A 22,807-nucleotide genomic window follows, 5' to 3' on the forward strand; every position below is an offset into this window, starting at 1 on the left:
TTCCGCGTTGGTCAGACTTGATAATGGGCATCTGTTTTGTGCCCTCAAAACATATCGACTTTCTCTTCCATAGTTTTTAAGGCTAATAAAGTTTTCGTTTGAGAAATAAGACAAAAGAGGTTTCAAAGCTTTTAATAACATAATGTCTCGAATTTACTGTGAAGCAGACCCCTAGTACCCCTACGCGAAATGTAAGAAGACGCTTTAAAGCAATAACAAGAATACAGCACCAAGTCACGTACGAGTATCATCACCACATTTGCCTTGGTAAGAAAGGGAGGCCTGCAGGCTAGCACAGGCCTGGTCCAAACCCTCAGGACTTTTTCCGAAAACCACCTGGCACCGACCACGGACCGCAATTTATAATTACATATTTTTTAATAACATAACGAAAGCATGGGTCTCTAAATTCTTGACGAAATATTATGAAAATATATTTACAATTTCACGATTGATTGTCTTAACATTCGTACGAACGCTGCACTAATGGGCCTTTGGCAACGGACTTGGATGCATCCTTAAGGCGACAAAGGGCTTTCAAATTTTTTTTTTGAAATTATAAAGGGATTTGCTTGAAATTTTCAGGATACATTTATATTGCTAAAAATAACTTTTATACAAAATTTCAAAAAAATATTTCAAAATTTAAGAAATTAAAAAATTTAAATTTTTCAATTTTTTATGTTTTTTTATATTACTCCTCGCGTCTGAAATTTTGTCAAAATGACAAAATTCTTTTAAAATAATACATATTAGGTAATATTGAAAAAATTGTTGGAAGTACTTTTTTTATTTTTTATTATAGAAACAAATAACATTAAATAAACAGTAAAACACCTACATTTTTAGGAAAAAATCATGATACCTCTATAAAACATCATGCATAAAAAAAATACTATTCACTTAATTCAAAAAACTTTTCCAACAAAATGTTAATAATATTCATAAATATATAGCATTAAATTCTCAGGTCAATAGAATGAAAATTCACTACGCTGGAACAGTTTGAAATTTGTAAATTTCTCAAAAAAGACATTTTGAGAAAAATGACTTTTAGTACTTTTTCATTGCAAATTTTACATCTGAACAAATATTTCTTGTTTTTAGTATAAATACCTATAAATATTGTCTAATGAACTAGTTTAATAATTACATACTTTAAATTTTTTTGAAAAAATTAACAAAATATTCAACTAATTTTAAATTAATTTTAAACTAAACTAATTTTAACAGTTACCTGCAGACAAAAAAAGGTAAAAAAAAGGGGCGTGGTCAAAACTGAAATGGCCATAACTTCATCAATTTTGCTCTTATTCCAGAAATTTTTTTTTTAAATGTTCAGTTAAATGCCTAAATTTCAAAAATATAAAATGTAAAATATCGATTTTTTGACAAATTTTTGCTTCTTTGAAAGTCCCTTGTCACCTTAATGGTGAAAAGACAATACTGACAAATACTCTCTTGACACAGAATCCCACTATGGTAAGTCGTTTCGAATCCTCATCCGGCTTGCACCGACCACAGTGCTGACATAAAATATCCTCAGTGGTAGACGGATCATGGGTTAAAGTCCCTTTGCCGTCAGGCTAACCGTGGGAGGTTTTCGTGGTTTTCCTCTCCATGTAACGCAAATGCGGGTTAGTTCCCTCAAAAAGTTCTCCACGAAGGCAACTTTCTCCCAATACTTGATCCTGAAGTTCTCTTGTCTACTGGATTGAAATCAAAATTACAGGGCTACGGAGCTGAATATTAGCAGTCGTAAACCCGAAAATTGGGTCGGCTGTTCATCGACTGTTATAAAATAAAATAAAACACCTAACCTTTAGGGCGAGGGATCCTACTACGGTTCAATCCGTGTGAGACGAAGACTCTACACACCACAAACTCTTGGAGAATAAAGTCTTATGAACAAATAAAAGATTCTGCATTTTAAAAATAAAATCAGATTTCTCACCTGAAATTTCTGCGTTATTTCTGCTTTTGCTTCTACGTATGACCATTCTGCATGCTCTGTTGTGTTCTTAGCTTTCGTAACTATCCATTTTCCTGTCAAGAAATAAAATTAAGTTAACACTAAATTATTCTACAGCAAAAATATTTTCAATATGTTTTTATATTACTTACTAAAAAAAAAAAGAATTATGAAAAGTATGAATGCCCAAAAGTTATTATGAATCCGTAAAAATATTCCTATAAGTAAGTTCTATTAGTTATAAATTGAATACTTTGAGGTAAATTTATTTGATTAAAAAATTCCAAGGTTAGTAATTTAAAAACACTTCTCTTTCTACTAAATTAAAAATATGAACTATAAATAATTGAATTTATTGTAAAAGAATGCTAAAGTGGTTTTTATACAAAGTTACAATAAATTATAACAAGCAATCTCTGCAGACGCTGCATTAATTTTTAAACACAACTTACTGTGTTGTACAGTTTAAGTCGTTCCCATTTGGTGCAGTAATGAGAGATTGTTCCATTTCAAGTGGTGAGTGTAAAAAAAAAGGTTGTTGGTTTATCGTGAAAAAAAGGTTTGGTGGTGTGTCACATTTCAGGCGGTGAGTGTGAAAAAGGTTGATGATTTATCTCGTTCAAGTTAGTGAGTGTAGAAAAAGGTTGATGGTGTGTCACATTTTAGGCGGTGAGTGTGAAAAAGGTTGATGATTTATCTCGTCCAAGGAGGTGAGTGTAAAAGAAAGGTTGCTAGTGTGTCATATTTTAGGCAGTGAAAAAAGTTGATAGTTTGGATCATGAGATATTCCATAATTGGTATATTATCACGCATTCTTCTCTTGAATAAAGTATACTAAGTGGATGTTTACGGAAAAATACCATTTTCTTTATTCAATAAATTAATTTTTATGAAACCTAAATTTCAAATTTAACTGGCTTATAAGGTTATTAATGCTACTCGGTGATAATCACTACAACAATACCTTATTTGATTATATTTTAAAAACAGCCGGCCAGGTGACCGAATGGTTAGCATGCCTGACTCCAAAGCCAATGGCTGCTGGTTCGAATCCCTCTTATAGCATGGATGTTTCTTTCTGTGCGTTCTCCTCTGTTGTGCGCGATGTGTGAATATGGATCCTATGAACGGACAGTGTGGCGTGGGTAATGTTGCTCGCCCCGTGACTCTGGTCACAAGGTGCTCACCAGACAACGCAAAATAAGCAACACTTCCATCACCTTTCATGGCAAAGAACGGTAAGTTCTGTGCCTGCCGTTAAAATAATTTATAAATATTTTGGAAGCATTAGTGTATGAGATACCGAGAAATGTATTCCGGGCAGCTGCACTGAACCTTAAAAATGTATAAGTGTACGGAATACCAAAGTATATATATATGGTCTGAGGCAGGGAAGGAGGGTACAAAATTTATTTATTAATTATTAGACAGAGAACAGCTATAAAAGTGGTGGTTACGAAAAGTTGTGCTCCTCGATTATAAGTTTTAAGTTAGGGACAATCTTGCAAAGTTAATCCGTAGAATGTCTCTATTTAGGGAAAAGTTGGAAATCTTAGAAATTACCAATGGTTTATTAAATAGGTTGCGCGATTCCCACAAAAGAAAAGGGAAGAATGTCTTACCTTTAATGAATGCATACTTGAGCCGAAAATAGATATAAGAACAGGATGTGACTTTTTAAAAGTGTGAGAAAGTGTTTCGATTGGAATAATAAATTAGGAATTGTTTTATAGAAAAGAAATAACATAAATAGATTAATAGAAGCTTTATATATATATACAGGGTGGTCCTAAAATATGTGTCAAAAATTTAAAGGTAGGTAGAGGAGACATAAATAAGCATATTTCGGATAGGAATGTGTGTGCGGTAATGGCACATTAAAGCACTAGCTTGTAAAGCAGTACGAATCAGAGGAAACTGAAAAGACAAGTATAGACAAAATAAAATAAAAATTTATCAACAGTTTACAAGAGGTGCTCGAAAGAGCAGCCACCAACATCGATACAAGATTCACAGAGACGGCGCGTGGATCGGCGTACATTAGAAAAGACGTTAGGCATGTCGAGCACATGTAAAGCAGCAACAGACAAGCGGGCAACAAGATCTTCCTGATAGGACTCTCGTACACCAGGCTTTCAATATGACCCCAAAAGAAAAAATCCAAGCAGGCTAAATCAGGAGAACGCGGTGACCTGGGAACTGGACCACCCCGTCCTATCCAATGCTGGCCGTAGACAGCGTCCAGGTGACTTCTGACGCTCCCTGTACATCCTCTGAGCAGCTAATTCGTTTCCTTGTGCAGCCCCATACATGAAATGCGCGTCGGCGAGCTCCACATTGGTGAAACGATGCATGCTGTCTGAGATTCGTGCGGGAATCCAGCTAGCAAGCGCTTTTATACGCCGCAGTCATCAGCACTCCCTACCGGCTCAAGGCGGCATTACCGCACACACACTCTTATACGAAATATGCTTATTTAAGTCCCCTCTACCTACCTTTACATTTTTGACAGATATTTTAGGACCAACCTGTATGTATATATATATATATATATATATATATATATATATATATATATATATATATATATATATATATATATATATATATATATATATATATATATATATATATATATATATATATATATATATATATATATATATATATATATATATATATATATTAAGTTACTGTTATTTAAAGAAAAAACATAAAGGTAGCGAATTTTCAGTAAATAGCAATACAACACTGAAATATTGAAACACACTCTTTAAAAACTCTCTACTGAATAATTTAAAAATGTGACGTATCATTAGATTGCCCCAAACCATACATATAAATGAACTTACTTGGATCTTTTGAATTCGGGAAATTCAGAAAGACTTGTATAAAGTTTTCTTTTACACCTCCCCACCACATAGAGGTGCCCTCGTGATCCAAATAAACATAGAAATGTAAACAGTTCAGTGAAGTTTTGGGCTTGTCATAAAGAGGACTAGTAAGCATCACTGTGTTCAATTGACTGGCGGAGTAACCTCTGTCTCCAACAAACCAGTATCCACCAATACTTGTGCCCAATGTGTGATCTTGGGATGGCTGCTTTGAAAAATAATTTGAAGTGGTGTGAATACTCTTCCATTCCCATCCCAATGAACTCATTCGGGTAGATGTGTATCCGCAGTCATAATCATTGAAAGAACACACATCGTAAGCATCTCCTGCAAATAAAAAAAAACAGTTTTTAATGCACACAAAAAACAAGAACAATAGCTACCCTTTGCATTCAAGATTCTTTTTACCACTAATAAAACGAACATAATCATTTGGAGTTAAAAAGACAAAATCAACTGATCCTGATCCCGAGACTATGCACATTCGGTCACTCACGGCCCTTTTCCCAGACATCATGAACTACTTCTAGTGTAGACATCTTCTAGTGTAGAACTTCTTCTAGTGTAACTTGTGGTGTTGACATTGTAATGGTAGGAAGTAAATGGAGAAGAAACAGAAACATTTTACCACTATATTCATAATTGAATTAAAACCGCACTGTTTGCACAATTATGATAAAACATCTGGAGGCCATTAAATAAATTCGTTCGTTCGTTCGTTCGTTCGTTCGTTGTAGTGGAACTGGACGTCTGAGGCATCACCTCCTACATCAGAAAACCTCCACACGGTTTCTTATAGGTAGTCTATACAGACTACTTAAAAAGTGAACCTGTAATGCGCATGAACCCAAATTTTATTGTAAAAAGTGACTGAGAGAAATTTACTATATATTTTACCATATGTTTTAATTTACCATATGTTGAAATTTACCATAGGTTTTTGCTCATGTTGGTTCAACATAAAGTTGTTCCAATACATATATTGGTTCTTTATACTGTCAGTCTTGGTTTTTGATGGTAACCGTCTAGTTCATGTTGGCCCATCATCGAAAACCGTTAAAAATGTTGTCTTTGATTTATTGTTTAAATAATAGAGGTTGCGAAAAATTCATGAAAGTTTCAAAGCAAATAATTTAACACTTTCAGTCGTTGTTAATATTTATGGAAAAATTTTGCCAGATTGGACCCACTGCGCAAAAAAAGGGTTAACAAATTTCGCTGACAACATTTATGAAATTTTATCACTTATGTTTTTCATTAAAATAAAAACAGTTTATTTACCATATACTTTTTTTCATTTAGTTGTTCAAATTTTATGAAGTTCAACTATTTAAAACCGTAAAATCTGAAAAACTCCCTGTCAAAACACTGAATCAGCCCAAAAATTTACTTTACTTAAATCGGAGATAGCTCAAATATTAGACATTTTTTTTTACTTTATATAGTCTTAAAAATATCTGGCTGACAAAAGTATGAATTTAAAAAAAAAATGTTTATTTAACAAGATAAATTAAAAATTAAAAAGCACGAGATTTTGATAGATCAACAGAGAGTTAAAGGAGATAGTACTTGTTTTTGAATTTGAGGTTTATGCTAACCCGTTACTTGTTTTTCTCTGTATTTTTTGCAAGATTATTACTAGCCCGTTACGGTTACTTTAATTTCGTCACTGTATTTGTTGTTGCGAAATAATTTTTTTTTATAAAGCAAAGAACTGTTACTTAATATAGCTTGATACGTTACAACTTAGATACTTTTAAAATAATACAGCTACCGATTACTAAGATTTATAATCTCTTGAAATATTTTTTTTTTTTACCAGAAGCCTACTTACTCTTTGTATCTTTGCATTTTCCAGGAGTAAGTTCCAAATCATCAAGAGCAATATCTCCCCATACACCAGAATATGCTCTTCCTTTAGCCACAAAACTTACCTGAAATTACATTTAAAATATATATATATAGTGATAAAAGAAGCTACGCATATAAAATATAAGATTAATAAAAAGATTTTACTTACATTCAATGGACAGTCAATTAAAACTACGTTTTAAGAAAAAGGAAAGTTTATCGTTTGAAGACCGAGGTTGTACGATTGTGCGAGCTAAATATCAACCGAATGAATGCAAAGTGAAAATACACTAGCTTCCCGCTGGCTTTGAAATTTTTAAAAAGTGGTAACGAAAATTAAACGTATGTCAATACTTTAAGCTCTATGTAACCACCACTGAAAATTGTTTTCCAAAGAAAGAATATGTGCATGAAAATTCCGGCTTGCTAAACCACTTAACAATAAAGTGGCACATTGAAATACGAAATATATTCTTACATTAACCTTAATTTACTACCACTACTAAAATTTTTCTAGGACCGCAGGAGCCTTGAATACAGGAGTTGAAGAAAAATAACGGAATTACTTCTATACTAACTCTAAGTGAACAATCTTTCTTTTCACAGCTAGTGTTTTGAAATATTTTACAAGATTGGGTCAAGATTCGTGAATTAATTTTTCAAGGACCGCGGGCTTGAGCCAAGATTCGAGCAAAATTTTCAAGGACAGCGGGAACCCAGAATAGAGGAGTTGAAGAAAAATTATGGAAACACTTCTATACTAACTCTATGTGAACAATCTTTCTTTTCACAGCTAGTGTTTTGAAATATTACACATGGTAACACTGTTCCACAGTTTTGAGAGAACGTAATTGAATTGTTCGTGAAGTGGCCGTAAAATATCGGGAGAATCGAACTATTCTTTATTGGGCTAATATCGGAAAATAACGGCCCTTTGACCTCTTATTGAGCCAAGATTCGTGAATATTGGTCTAATAAGGGCCCAAGTTATTTTTCTATAGGTTTGTAGTTCTTGTAGTTCATTAACGTCGCACTAGAGCTGCACAATGGGCTATTGGCGACGGTCTGGGAAACATTCCTGAGGATGATCCGAAGACATGCCATCGCAATTTTGATCCTCTGCAGAGGGGATGGCACCCCCGCTTCGGTAGCCCGACGATCTGCACGCGAAGTCAAGCACTTTACGGTAGAACAGTTTAATGAGGACCAATACCGCACACCCTCGGTCCCTACGCAGACTGATCCAAGTGGTCACCCACCCGCACACTGACCGCAGCCAGTGATGCTTGACTTCGGTGATCTGCTGAGAACCGTGTATTTTGCTGCTAGGAAAAATTGATATTCTCTTAAGGTAACTTTGTGCACTTCAAGTTGCATGTAAAACACATAACACACAATCAAAAATTTTTCTACTACTGATCAATTTTCTTTTCCATTGCTCAACTCGGTCCCTCGATAAATTATTTAGTTGCAAAAATTAAAATAAGAACTAACCTTGTAGCCTTTGTATCGCATATTTGCAGTTTGTGAAACACTGAATCTCGCTTGCTTCCATCGATCTCCTTGTGTTCTTTCTCTGTAGAAATATTGAACGTTTTCAGATCCATAGACACTTTGAGCATAAACTGACAGATCTCCTATATGAGCTCCATACATGTGGTAGAAGAATTGAACGCAGTAGTCCGATGTCAAGGATCTTGTTAGCAATTTAACTGAACCTACACTTGCCTTGCTGACATCCACAAATATGTAGCTACCATTTGCTGAAAATTTGAAATATATTAAAAATAATATATCTAACAATGAATTCCAAAGCAAACAGTAATAATATAATATAAAGAAATATATAAAAACAGCAAGTTTTTCATGGGTCTGCATGAAAAGCTAATTAATGAAATAATGCATTCATATAGTTTCAGCTACTTATCCAGGTTTTATGTTCATTTCATTTAATATAAAAATGTATTGCACTAATATCTTCAAAACTTTAAATGAAGGCAGACGAAAAGTCAATGGTTCATTTGGATTTATTATTTTTGTTCGAAAACCACCAACTTCACGTTTGCTTCCCGTCAAAAATCTTACTGCACATTTTAAGGTAAATTTTATATAAAATGAAGACAATAACTGGAAAATTAACCGTGACTAAATGCAAGCAATATTTTATTTATAGCTTTCTCGTAGAAATCCTTAGAAAAATAGTTTTTTTTATTAAATTATTTTATTTCATACTATTTTGTTTCAGGTGTTATTAAGTCTTTGAGAAAAATTTGCATTTTATATTTTCCCCTGAAGCACGAAATTATGAAAAAAATATACAAGTGGTTACAGATATTTTTAAAAATAGTAATTCATAGCACCGATCCAAATGCCATTCGCGTTGATGTCTTAACTTGTAAAAAAATAATTAAACAAATTCAATTTTAATTAATTTAAAAACGTGTGATAAAATGTTAAAAAGGATCGTTTGAAATTTTATTTATAACACTGTCAAATGTTAAACTAACGCAAAAAAAAAATCCTTTTTCCAAACTTCCGGACGGAATAATCAAAATATTTAAACGGTTTTCCGGACAGGGGGCTAAAACTGCTTCTATTAGTCGATGCTGACTAGTGCTGACAGTTCAGGAGTTATAAGAGATTCAAAATAGCGTTCCGAGATAAGACTGACAAAATACTGAGTAATTACAAAAGAAAAGTTAAAAAATACACTGAGCACCTCCTTAATATTTTTTTTCTACAAAAGCAGGTACTGAACTTTCGTTCTTCACCTTGGAAGATGCCGGAAGTGTTGCTCATTTAACGTTACCCAGTGGACATGTGTGAACCTAAGTCACAGAGGTGAGCAACATTACCCACGCCACACTGCCACAGATACCCGTTCATAGGGTGGGCCACATTCACACATCACACACAACAAAAGACAACACATAGACAGAAACATCCATGCCCCTAGCGGGATTCGAACCAGCAGCCATTGGCTTCGCAGTCGGGCACGCTAACCGCTGTGCCACCTGGCCGGCTCAACTTTTAATATAGCTTTGATTCCTTTTGGCATGGGCTTGGCTCGGGGCTGGCAAGTTGCTAAGTAGACTTAAATAAGAGAGCCTTTTAACTGCATATATATATATATATATATATATATATATATATATATATATATATATATATATATATATATATATATATATATATATATATATATATATTTATTATAGTTTTGGCAGGGTAGACGGTTGCTTGCTTGGTTCATTTATGATTTCGTCCCTAGTTTCAGAAGGCTATAATAAAATAAAAAAAAACTATAACAGGTACTTAATAATGTACTATATTCCAAAATTATTTTTACAGATCTAAAAGGCAATCTAGCTGATAGTTTGTGTCAGACAATGATTCTATGGTAAAAATGTTTGCAAGAATATGCACCGTTCAATAATATCATGGAAAAACTTCTGAAAACTGGAAATGAGATTTTATTGATTTGCCTGTATATTAACTGGAGCCTTGGCCTGATGCCCCTCTTTTGCAATGGCCTCAATAGACAGCGAACTTTAAATCTTACGTTTTTTACTGTGAGGAGAATAATTAAAAAATACAATAAAGACAAATTAGAAAACTTTCAACAAGAATTGAAACATTGTTGAAGAATGTCAGGCATAAAACCAAGTGTTCACTATAAAGAACTCCAATATCTGTATTTAGTACAATAATTACTTTTGCTGAATTCACAATAGGTTTTTTATTGTAACATTTTAAAAGCCAACAAGGAAGCACCCAACTTGCATTAATTCCGAAGTTGTTCAACAAACAAAAAAATACCGATCATTGGTAAACTAATTAACGATACCAAAATCAGAGAGTTTAAAATCATATACTAAAACTTACAAGTTCCTTTGGTGTGGTCAATAGTAGGTCCGGTATCTCCTGCTTTCACTTTTCCTGTTCCTATCCTCCAGTTTACGCTGTTCGCACCGTCATTTGAAAGAAATGAACAGATCCCATTCTCAAAGTCACATTTATAAGGTTTTAATTGGGCTAAAGAAATTGAAAGAATAATTAACTGAGAAAATGAATGCAATCATGGATTATACAAACAAAAATGACACATAGGAATGTTAAATTATCATTTTTAATCATATTAAAATATCATTTTTATCATTCATTTAAAAGTTAGTAAAATATATCAGGTTTATATACCATAATAGAAAGTTTTCAGGTGTTGATTACCATAAATTACTTACAAAATTGCATTATGTTCTTCTTTAAGCGTGATACGGTTTGGTAACCGTCCTAATCTGCTTCTGACTGCCACTGGCTAATTTTCTTAAATTGAATTAATGCTCATAAAAGGGTATTTTGAATGCACTTAATAAGTTTTGTAAGTGGAAACGAGTTCCTTCTGCGTGTTGCATTTAGGGATGAAGTATTTTTAGTTACTAAAGTGGCGCACTTTCGACGTGGCGCACTTTCCAGTGGCGGCACTTCAGCGGAGCGGACTGAAATAACGAAAAGGTTAAAAATAAAGCCATTATCACATGCTAAATTTTAATTTCAGCTTAAGTGCTGATTTCCCATCACGTTTTTTTTTTTTTTTTTTTTCAATTTACTTTTAATGTCACTGCAATGTGTTACCTTCACCCAATCACCCTACTGCATATAACTAAACAGTCAGAACCACATGAATACTCCTTTATTTCATTTGCATTCCACAACCTCATCGAAGCAGCACAAAGATCAAGCTAAGGATGAATGGGAAAAGAGTCGCAACCCGCTTTAGGTGTCCAAATGTTTGATACAGTTTAAATTTAAGCCTGAACTCAATGTCAGCGGAAGTGGATTTAGTCAGTGAACGGGAACTTTGGTTCGCGAGCCACACGTGTGCTACATGTTTTAGCGATTCGAGAGCGGCTTAGAATTGAATTAAGTTCGAGCGAGCCTAGATTCTGGGGCTGAAGTTGTAGAGCAATGGATTAAGATATATGTGAAATACAATACTTTCTATCATTTTTATAAATGAAAACGCATTAGGCAACAGTTTTAGGGGACAAAAAAATAAAATTTAAGAAAAAAATTAAGAGCAAACTTTTAAAATGCAGTGATTAATTTGTTTATTTTAATTATCACTTCGATTTCAATAGAATTCTAAGCCTTAACCCATTTGTACATGGCGTCCTTTCCAAAGGACGGTTCTTTTTTCTTTTATTTTTTTTAAATAAGGAACAATAAGACATTCGCATACGAATACGGTGGTACAGGTTGTTCATTATTAGGACTTATTTTACAAAAACAAGATAGTTATGTTACCTTGATGTATTTAGTGTAAATAATTCAATTTGAAACCACACGGTGCTTTCTAAAAGCTAAAATGGTAGAAAATAGGAAGAATTATCCTCTTGGTTCAAAAAAAATGCTTGATGCTTGATATGAGTGGAATCTCGGTGTTTGGAGCGAAGCGCCACTAACCGATTCATCTATACTAGTTTGCCTTAAGCTCTCAGGTCATAGGAATATTAAATCTTATGTTATAGTTCTAAAAAATTCTTTACTACTAACTTTTAAATTCGTTAAAAAGTGTTTTTCTAGTGGTTGCTAAATGAAGTGAAATTGTAAGGAGACAGAAAATTCTCAGCTTATGAGAACCCTGTTTTTGATGTCGGGTACTAAAAGTATTTTGCTTCTGAATTCAGCTAGAATTATCTTAAAGACGAGAAAAGAAAATTACCATCATTCTTTTATCTATTTCAATGTTCTAACATAAAAGCCCCAAAATATACCTAATTATTGCGTCACAAGTTTTATTATAAATTAAATACTAATATTTATTCCGAAATGGTAGCACAACTTATTCACTAACCCTATGTATTCAAAACTTTTCAACAATTATTAAAAATGGAAGCTATTACTTAAAGTTTACAAGCCGAAACCTACAGTTTGCTTGATTACCAAATAAGACGTTGAGATCATGAACCTTTTCTGGTACAGAATTGTATTGAAAATTTTATAGCATTGAAAATTTTTCTGGCAACACATTGGCAAGTGCAACCTTAAACAATACATTCTAATTGAAGCCAGATATTTTTACTCTTAATTAAAAGAATGGTGGTTGCCAAACGTTTAACAGCAATTAGTTTTACTTTTCTAGTCGTTTATAATATTTGTTGAATTGTGTTGCCAGACAAGCCACATTGAACTGGAAAGACTTAAGTAGTTACTAATGATTAAAGAGTAAACATTTTAACATTCAGGTCGGTAGATAATTTATAATGCTGGAGAGATGAATAGATCGATGAATAGTGTTCATATCTAATTCGTGTTTTAAGGTGATTTATGATCGAATTTAAGCTAATGCTTCGGGTAAAAATCCGATTACTCTCAGGATGTTACAACATCGCTTCGCAATTATTGTCTCTAGTTATGAAACAGAAATTTATTTGCGTTACAAGGAGAGAAAAACCACGAAAACCTCCCACGGTCAGTCTGAAAGCAAGGGGACTCTAGCCCATGATCCGTCTACCAATGAGGATATATTTTATGTTAGCACTGTGATCGGTGAGAGTCGGATGCGGTATTCGTATCGACCAGCCATCGCTGGGATTCGAACCCGGTTCACCTCATTGGAAGGCGAACGTTCGATCCCCAAAGCGTCATCACGGCTCACTGTGCATGATTGTTGGCAGCAGTGGTCAAGGAGAGGTACTGCTTTAAGAACCTCTCTGGACTGCCACGCGACACTACTCAAAGGAAAATCCAATGTGTTCGAACCATACTATGTCTGCATCAGAAATTCGAGCTGCAGTTACCACTTCAGTGGCACAACGAACTGTCACAAATGGGTTACTTCAAGTACAGATCCGAGCGAGACGTCTTGCAGCTTGCATTCCACTCACTTCAAGCCACTGTCGTTAACGTTTATGACGTGAGTGGTGTCGAGTTAAAGCTCACCGGAGGACAGAGTAGAGATCTATTGTGTTTCCTGATGAAAGTCAGTTCTGCCTTGGTCATATTGGTTAGAAGAAGGCCATGTGAGAGCCAGCTTTCGAAATGTCCCCAGCCTAGCAACACTGAACAGAAGTTATGAACAGGGGAGCAATTTTCCATAACAGCAGGAGCACTCTCGTGGCTATTCCACGCACCCTGACTGCAAATTTGTACGTCAACCTGGTGATTCAACCTGATATGTTGCCATACATGAGCGGCATTCAAAAGGGTAGTTTCCAACATGACAGCTCTGACCCTCATAATGCTGTTGTAACCAAACATGTTCTGCAGAATGTCAACATGTTGCCTTGACCTGCTAGATCACCAGATCTTTCCCCAATCGAGCACGTATGGGACATCATTAAAAGACAACTTCAGCGTCATCCAGAACCAGCATTAACTATCCGCGTATTGACTGACCAAATGCTACAGGCAAGGTACTCCATCGCACAAAATGACTCACGGCATCTGCATGACACAATGCTAGCCCGTTTGTATGCTTGCATTCAAAATTCTAGTGGTTATACTGGCTATAAATATACCAGTACTGGCTATAAATGTACCAGTACTGGCTATAAATATACCAGTAAAAGGAAATCAGTGCTCAATAGGGATATTTCTTAAAGAATTTAATAACGAAAAAAATTGTCTGACAATTTAAAACAAATCACAATTTTGTGGTTTATATTATTGTCAAAAAGGTTTGATAGTATTTATTCTACAACTTAAAGGGGTAAACAAAATAGTAATTTTTGCACTTCATAAAATCTGCAAGGATGCCAAATGCTCTGCTTTCTGCAATTGTAATAATAACTACATCGCGAAGTAAACCTTGCAGGAAAAGAATTATTACGCCCACATTTTAAATGAATAATTGCGAGAATTTGTGTTAAAAATTAAGTTGCATTTATATGATACTTCGAATTTTCGATTTGTAGTGGTGGAGAAATTACTTAATTTTAAAAATACTAACCAAAAAATAATTTAACTTCATTATCTCTAAAAAATATTTTTTTACGAAGCGGAGCAAGTTGGCATCTGTAAAATCTGTTTTGTGATTTACATGCCTTTGACAAGAGTGCCAACTACTATGTGTATTGCAAATTATTTGTTAGAATGGTAAACAATTAAAAACTAAGACTTTCAGAATTTATGATGAGCTTGCCAATATTTTTAAGGCCTCAACACGAAAGAACTAGAACATAGTGGCGTTTTATAAAAGCGTTTGAATTATTTGCCTGTAGTGGTGTAGAAAAGTACCTCAAATTAAAATTAAGAAATGAAGAATAATCATTAAAACATAAGTTTGAGCCTAGGTGACTCAGGTGGTAGAGCTTTCGCCTTCCATTCCATTTCGCCATTGAGGCGAACCGGGTTCTAATCCCAGTGATGGCAAGTAGAAACGAATTCCGCAGCCGGTTTTCACCGACCACAGTGCTGACGTACAATATCCTCTGTGGTAGATGGATCATGTGTTAGAGTCCCGTTGCCGTCCGGCTAACCGTGGGAGGTTTTCGTGGTTTTCCTCTCCGTGTAAAGCAAATGCGGGTTAGTTCTATCAAAAAGTCCTCCACAAAGGCAAATTTCACCCAATACTTAATCTAGAAGTTCCCTTGTCTTCTGGATTGAGTAGAAAATTACAAGCCTACGGAGTTGAACTTTAGTGATCTTAAACCCAAAGTTGGGTTGGCTGTTCTATGACTGTTATAAAATATAAATAAAATAAAACTTAAATTTAGCTACCACTGGAAAAAAATTTCCGTAACAGAATATTTTAATTTTTTTTATGTAATATTTTTATTGTAATGGTAAATGTATATAGTTTTATATCTTTTTGTGCTGTTCAATTGTTTTATTGCTCTACAAAGAATGTTGGCCTGAAACCATAAAAAAACGACAGTTACACTTTAAGTCGTATGAAAAACAAAAACCAATAAAACGAATGAATTAAAAGCATTTCAAGTTTAAACAGAAAATAAGCAATAATGACTCATTTCGGACAAAAATCCTTTTAATTGATAAAACAATAGGCGTTAGTTTCGATCCGATAAAAATATAATAACGCCACTCATGCTTTCATAACCCAAGTAGCATTTTTGATAAAAGCACACAATTGTATCTTATCGCATGAATAAAAGAATAAGTTACATGATTTATTATTTTTCTTATCATATTATCATTTGACTTAATAACTTCAGATGTTTTATTATCAGTGATTACGAATCTGTGGCGGTCGGCGGATCAAGTATTAAGGCACTTTTCAAAAAATGGAAACAATAATTATTAGATAATTCAAAACATTTTTGATGTGTACATCATATGATTTAAATATTCACCACTTAAGTAATACATTTCTCTATTAAATAAATTTAACATTGTGATAACATTTTTTTTTTTTGAATTTTTGGACATTAGATAGTCTTAAAAAAATTTTTTACGTTCAGAACTATCGGTGAACAATGTCATATTATATGCGTAAGAAATTGGCTTTTTTTACAGAAATATTTCAGGAAAATATTGGAAAATACTTGAAAAGTTATTTGAAGGATAGATATATATTTGTCATTACTTTTTTTTAATCAATGATTTTTGATAAAATAATAGCGTACATTGCTTTTTTTCCATGTATTAAAACACTAAATTGTAAAAAATTTTATATATAAATTTTACGAATAAAAAAATAAAAAAAATTATAGAAAACTTTTACTATAATTCATGTTAGTTTCTGTCTCTAGACAGATTTATAAATTTAATCTAAAATTTTTACTGTCAATTAAATTTAAACTTAATTTCTCAGAGTTTAAAATTTAGATGTGTGTAATGTTTCTTATCTTTTGGAAACTACCAATTACAAATTGCTGCTTAATATTTTAATTTGAGAAGAAAATTTTTTGCCAGTGGTAATCAATCAGTAAATATTACTTTAAAAAATTTTATTTTATCTGATTTCTACCATTAAGACTTACAAATAATTTTAACGAATTCATGTGAAACTAGTTAAACTTAATTTTTCTAGTCACCCCAGAGACTCTGTATACAAACTGCTTATATTTTTTAAGGGGTCACAGTACCTTTGCAACAATTTTTTAAAATAAAGGTATAATCATTAATTTTGAGGATGCTTTACATGCTCATTTAAGTTATAATCAATAATTCATCTTCAAAAAGTAATTAAACTGTTTAATTTTTTTTAAATTTTAAAAAAAGTTGAAAAAATTCTAAATTTTTAAATCCCTAAGGCTTTTTTATTTTAACATATTTTCAAAAAAAGTTTTTTTCATATTGCTTGCAATATTTATCTTAATAATTTTGTGCATTCATTTGTTGATATATCAATTAGAATATTTTTTATAGATTATTTTGTAAAAAAGTAGAAAAAAAAGGGTAAAAATTCCTGTTAGGTATATATAACATGCCGTAAAAATTGTAATACGTCATAAAATGCTTATTCCATGCACAGTTTAAATAAGTGTATTATACTCAAGATAAAAAAGTTTACTTCAAAGCTTTATCTTAAATAGAAAAAATTCCTTAGGGATTTAATTAAGATTAAGACACAAAATTATCATCTTTGCGAAAAAGCACTTTAAAGTCAGACTGCTGAGCAAGTTTCTGTATTAGAACAATTAAAAATCATTCATAACTTTTTTAAAAATGTAGATAGAGAGATTAATTTTTTTTCTGTACATTTGAAATACTTTGAAGTTTTATTATAAGCAATAAAAAAAAATTTGGTATTTTCGTCATTTTTTGGGTACTGTGACCCCTTAATTTTACTGTAATTTCACGATGAATGGGATATGGGTCTTTCGCGCGGCCCAGGTGCCCAGCTTTTGTTAAATCAAGTAAAGTAAAGTAAACTTAATTTTTCGTAGATGTTCCCCATTTTGATGCAACACAAACTTGTCTACCACTAGAATAAATTTTCTTAAAATGCATTGAAGTTGGCAGCCCTATGATTGGGAAATTCTTTTTGAAGTGGTATCAAAATTGAGAAAAATTAAGTTATTTTAGTTATTCGTATCTGCAAATATGTTCAATTTAAAGAAGCCGTGTTAAACCTTATCTACCACTCATTAAAACTTTCTAGGTTGCAGCAACCCTGGAGATACAATAGTATTACTTTAATCTATACGCTCAATTTGTATTACGGGTCAGCAAACTGGGACTCTTGGCCAATGGTCACTTATCGGCTAACTCTGCTCCAATTAATTCGCTCGACCCCACTTAATCCAAATACAAAACGCTCTCGAATCGCAGAAATACAGGGCAGCCAACTTTCCACGCTTTTTCTAAAAAATGATACTAATGGTATAGCTCAGTTTATATTTTATTGCATTATTTTTTATTCATTCAAACTAATTCTTTACACCATTACGTATGAATTTAAAAGTACGTAGCCAATGCAACTCTTTGAAGGAGAGGATTTTAAAATGTTGGCAAAATTAATAAATATTTTAATATCTTTGGATTTTAAATGTCTATCATTCTATAAAATATTTTGGAAAAAGTCGAGTAATTGGCAGACTTGGAAATATTACATGTGGCACTTGATTCACACTCCGATGATTATTGCTTATGTAAATTGCACTTCAGGGTAACACGAATCGATTTCGACATTCCTAGTCCTAGTGTTTAGATTTTATTGGGCACCTGGGCCGCGAAGCGGCCCCTATCCCATTCATCTGCTCCTCTTTCAACTGCTCCTCTTTCTGCAATAATTTAATAAATTGGTAGCGAAGAAAACAGAAAAATTTGTAAAATGAGGATAATTACGCCTACTTTGTATAAGTATCACCACGAGACAACAGCAACCGATTTACCAACTTAAAAATAGAACACGAATCGATTTCGACATTATCAGGGATGCCAACTGCTCCTCTTTCTGCAGAAATTTAATAAATTGGTAGCGAAGAATACAGAAAAATTTGTAAAATGAGGATAATTACGCCTACTTTGTATAAGTATCACCACGAGACAACTGCAACCGATTTACCAACTTAAAAATAGAACACGAATCGATTTCGACATCATCAGGGATGCCAACTGCTCCTCTTTCTGCGAAAATTTAATAAATTGGTAGTGAAGAAAACAGAAAAATTTGTAAAATGAGGATAATTACGCCTACTTTGTAAAGTATCACCACGAGACAGCTGCAAACCGATTCACCAATTTAAAAATAGTGTACGAAATACCTAGCCCAAAGGGCAATCTGCTCCTTAATTGAATAAAAGTAGAGTGGAATGAGATAGACAACTGATTTATTACCAATTTAAGCTTGATTTTTCCTGAGTTCCTAGACCGTAGGTCTATCTGCTCATTCATCGAAATTGTTAATTCAATGAGAGAAGAATAGGATAAGATAGTATTACGCGAGCGTAAAAATTAGTATAAATACATAAATGAATTAAACATAAGAGAATAATTGAAAGACGCAACTGCAATTAAGTTGCATTTCATTAGTTGCTTTGAATTTTTGATTTGTAGTGGTGGAAAACTTACGTAAAATGGAAAACAAACTTAAAATAACTTAGATTTCGTTGCCACAAGAAATATTTTTTTACAAAGCGAAGCAAGTTGGCAATCTATGCAATATGCATGACCATTCAGTATCGGAAATGAGTTTTCCGTTCACAACCAGATAATAGGGCTGAAAGCCCATATATATCAAGACGGAAAAGAGTAAAAACTGGTAAGATATAAATTTCTTTTCTTACCTTTTTTTCGGGAATAATAAAATTCAAGAACTACCAATTGTTTTTAACGCATACGATTTTTATATTAAATTGCTTCTTCGCGAAGAAAAAATTAATCACCGTGAATTGTTTATTGTTGAGAATAGATTAACTCCTCCCGAATTTATCTAATATTGAAATAGTTCTCCTACCAGTATTTTCTCTTTTCCGTCTCGCTTTCAGGCCTGCCAGATAAATGTTAATGATGACATACTTTTACCACCCCCTTTTTGATTTTGAAATTTTCTAAGATGAATTTTTAATGCCCCGACGATCTCGAATCAAATTTTTATTTCAAAAGAAATGTTGTAATTAATAACGTCAAAACTCCGATTTCTGATGAAAATATAAAACATTTACTCAGCGCTGTTGTATGTTTTTTCTAGTAAGTTATGCAAAAACTTTGCTTCAGTAAACTTTGACTCCTGTTTGTAAAATGATTTTTTGTAGGTACTATAATTTAATAATATTTCAAATGAGCTTCGTATTTTGAGAAATAAAAAAAAATTATTACAAGCAATATTGCTAATGTGTGTTAATGTAATAATAAAACGTTATTTTATAATAAAATTTGTTTATGGAAATATTTAAATGTTACGATAATTCGTCTGGAAAAATCAAAATCACTCGTATCAAATAAAGCATTCTGAAAAAATAGCAACTCTAAGAAAATTGAATAGTATTATTCTTATTTAATTAAGAATACATATCATGCCATTTAACTGTCATTTAAAAAAAAGTTTAAAATTTAGCAAAAAAGAATTAAAAATTCTTTTTTTTTAATTAAATCAAACATCAATAAAAAATACATCATCAGCGTGACGACTACCGGATAAAAAAAAAATTTTAAAAAAAAGAGATACATGAAAAATTAAGAAATGAAATATTTTACTAAAACCTGTCAATAGAAATATACTTGAAACTTAAGAGAAATATTACTATAGATAATCAAACTGCTCAACTTAATTCCTAAAATTTAGATAAAATGAAAACCTTTGAAATTTCCACGAAACTTTTACGAACGAAAAAACGAATATATATATATATATATATATATATATATATATATATATATATATATATATATATATATATATATATATATATATATATATATATATATATATATATATATATATATATATATATATATATATATATATATATATATATATATATATATATATATATATATATATATATATATAAGAAGTTAAATTGTTTTCTGAATAAGAACAGTTGGAATATTATTTTTAAAAAAAATATTTAAAAAATACCTGAATCATATATGAAAAAAAAATTATTAAATTGACTCTCTAAAGTAACGCATGTCAAAGTTAAGCTTAAACCACACTTTATAGTTCGATAATAAGTGTTCTATAATATAATAAATCATTTTTAATTGTTTCCATTTCACAATACCTGAAGCATAAAATCCAAAGACGACCAACACTATGAAACAAGTCCTTAAGAAACTCATGGTCGTCACCAGTCACTTAAGTCCTGGCGAATAGCCACTGACTGACCAGTACCATGCACTGTAAGTTTCAAGATTTTATCTGAACTGGACAATGAATTGTACTATCCACTAGAGAAGAGTTCTTTTTCACTTCCAAACATCAATTAAAACTCCTGCAGTAAAAACACACGGCAGGTGTTAGAAAAAAAATAATATTTTTAAACTTTTATAACTTTATTATCAGTTTAATCAGTGTTTAGGGCCCACGAGTTTGTATGAGGGAAGATGTAACAATCAAATCATGCAAGCAAACACCCCCAAATCAAAGATCAGCAGGGGTTTTTTGTTTTGTTGCAAGATGTTAATAGGCATTCTTCGATGTAAACCGAAGAGATAAAAAAAAGCATTGTTTTAGCTTAGATTAGTATCGTTTAACACAAAATATTGATTTATCTTTCTTATTAATATCAAACATTTTTTTTCATCAGATAAATGTTTCGTCCTTTTATTGATTAACAGTAGAATTAACTGTAATTTAAATGAAATATATATATATATATATGTAATATTTAAGGTTTCATTAGAAAACTTATTTTAATACTGGACATAACTCAAAATGCGTGTAAAAGAAAATTAACTAAGCTTGAAATACGCTTTCGAAAAATTAGACATAGCTTTTTGTTACGACATAGCTTTTTGTTACGACATAGCTTTTTGTTATGACATAGCTTTTTGTTATGACATAGCTTTACATTACATAATATAAACCATTGTTTCCCAAACAGTGGTTCGAAAACTCTTTAAGGGTTCGTAAATTGTACGTAGAGGTTCGCGAAAATATGATAATAATGATAGTAATTTTAATTTTAAACTACCAGCATAACATAATTACTAAAAAGTAAATTGTATGTAAAATATAGAATTCCAGGGTGGCCACTTTCAAGAGAAATTAAGAAACTGATTGAAAAAGATTGAGAAAAACCAAATGTTATAATTAATTATTATCGACCAAAAATATACAATTTCATAAAACAGCTGCCACGCATTTTTAAAAATTTTCCATACCACGAACTGTTAGAGAATTATCAAAGTAGCCACTACTTTGATAATTCTCGAACAGTTTAGAAAATCTTTTGATGAAAGTTGAGCAATAAACATCCTTGCGATTAGTAATTTAAAAAAAATTTTTGAATAAATGTTCAAAGTATTGGTATGCATAGCCAGGGTTGCCGACTACTCCGCTTTCTGGAAAAGTTTTAATAAATTGGTAGAGAATTAAATAGTAAAACTTAAAGAATCAGGATATTACGCTCACTTTTCAAAAAAGTAATAGCAATATTAATGCATTAAAGTTGCATTTTAAATGATACTTCGAATTTTTGATGTGTAGTGGTGGAAAAATTACTTGAAATGAAAAATACTGAACTAAAAGCTTTAAAGGAAGCATTTGATTTTTTATAGTCTTGTGCCAATCCAAATGAATTTCTTATGTTGCCTTTATTTTTTTTTTCCTTAATTTCTATTTTAAGTCTATTGTATTACCTTCCTTTGTCGCCAGGACAGGCTTTTCCTCTTGGCGACGAATTCTTTGTATTTATGTGTCTGTTTTTGTTCCCAATAAAGTTTTTTGTTTGTTTGTTAAAAGAAAATTAAATTTTGTTACCACTAGAAAATATTTTACAAAGCGGAGCAAGTTGGCATCTTCGCATAGTTACCAACTCAGAAGTCCTAGATCGCCAGAATATTTACGCGATAGCCAAATAACGATTCAAGGAAAACTTAAATTAATTTTACACACACCTTAAAACTACATAGTAGGTTTTATATACATACATATATTTAAGTTCCTTGTAAGTAGTAGGGCACAAAATAATTTTAAACTAATTTTATTAAATCAATAAAAAATAGTTAAATTACA

At 32.1% G+C, this 22,807-nt stretch overlaps 1 protein-coding gene across 1 annotated transcript in view; it reads right to left on the reverse strand.

Moving 5' to 3' along the window:
- LOC107445048 (MAM and LDL-receptor class A domain-containing protein 1) overlaps window positions 1-21,223 on the reverse strand; it is a 160,013-nt gene extending 138,790 nt beyond the window's left edge. The window contains exons 1-6 of the mRNA XM_087163642.1: window positions 20,853-21,223; window positions 10,603-10,752; window positions 8,212-8,480; window positions 6,701-6,800; window positions 4,825-5,193; window positions 1,955-2,046 (exon numbers count right to left, since the gene is read on the reverse strand). Of these exons, the coding sequence (XP_087019768.1) occupies window positions 1,955-2,046; window positions 4,825-5,193; window positions 6,701-6,800; window positions 8,212-8,480; window positions 10,603-10,752; window positions 20,853-20,910 (1,038 nt within the window). The 5' untranslated portion in view covers window positions 20,911-21,223. The remainder of the gene's footprint in view (window positions 1-1,954; window positions 2,047-4,824; window positions 5,194-6,700; window positions 6,801-8,211; window positions 8,481-10,602; window positions 10,753-20,852) is intronic.
- Window positions 21,224-22,807: the final 1,584 nt, after the last annotated feature.

This window comes from Parasteatoda tepidariorum, chromosome 5 (genome assembly GCF_982258835.1).
Source record: "Parasteatoda tepidariorum strain Cologne lab strain chromosome 5, Ptep-v5.0, whole genome shotgun sequence".
Lineage (NCBI taxonomy): Eukaryota > Metazoa > Arthropoda > Arachnida > Araneae > Theridiidae > Parasteatoda > Parasteatoda tepidariorum.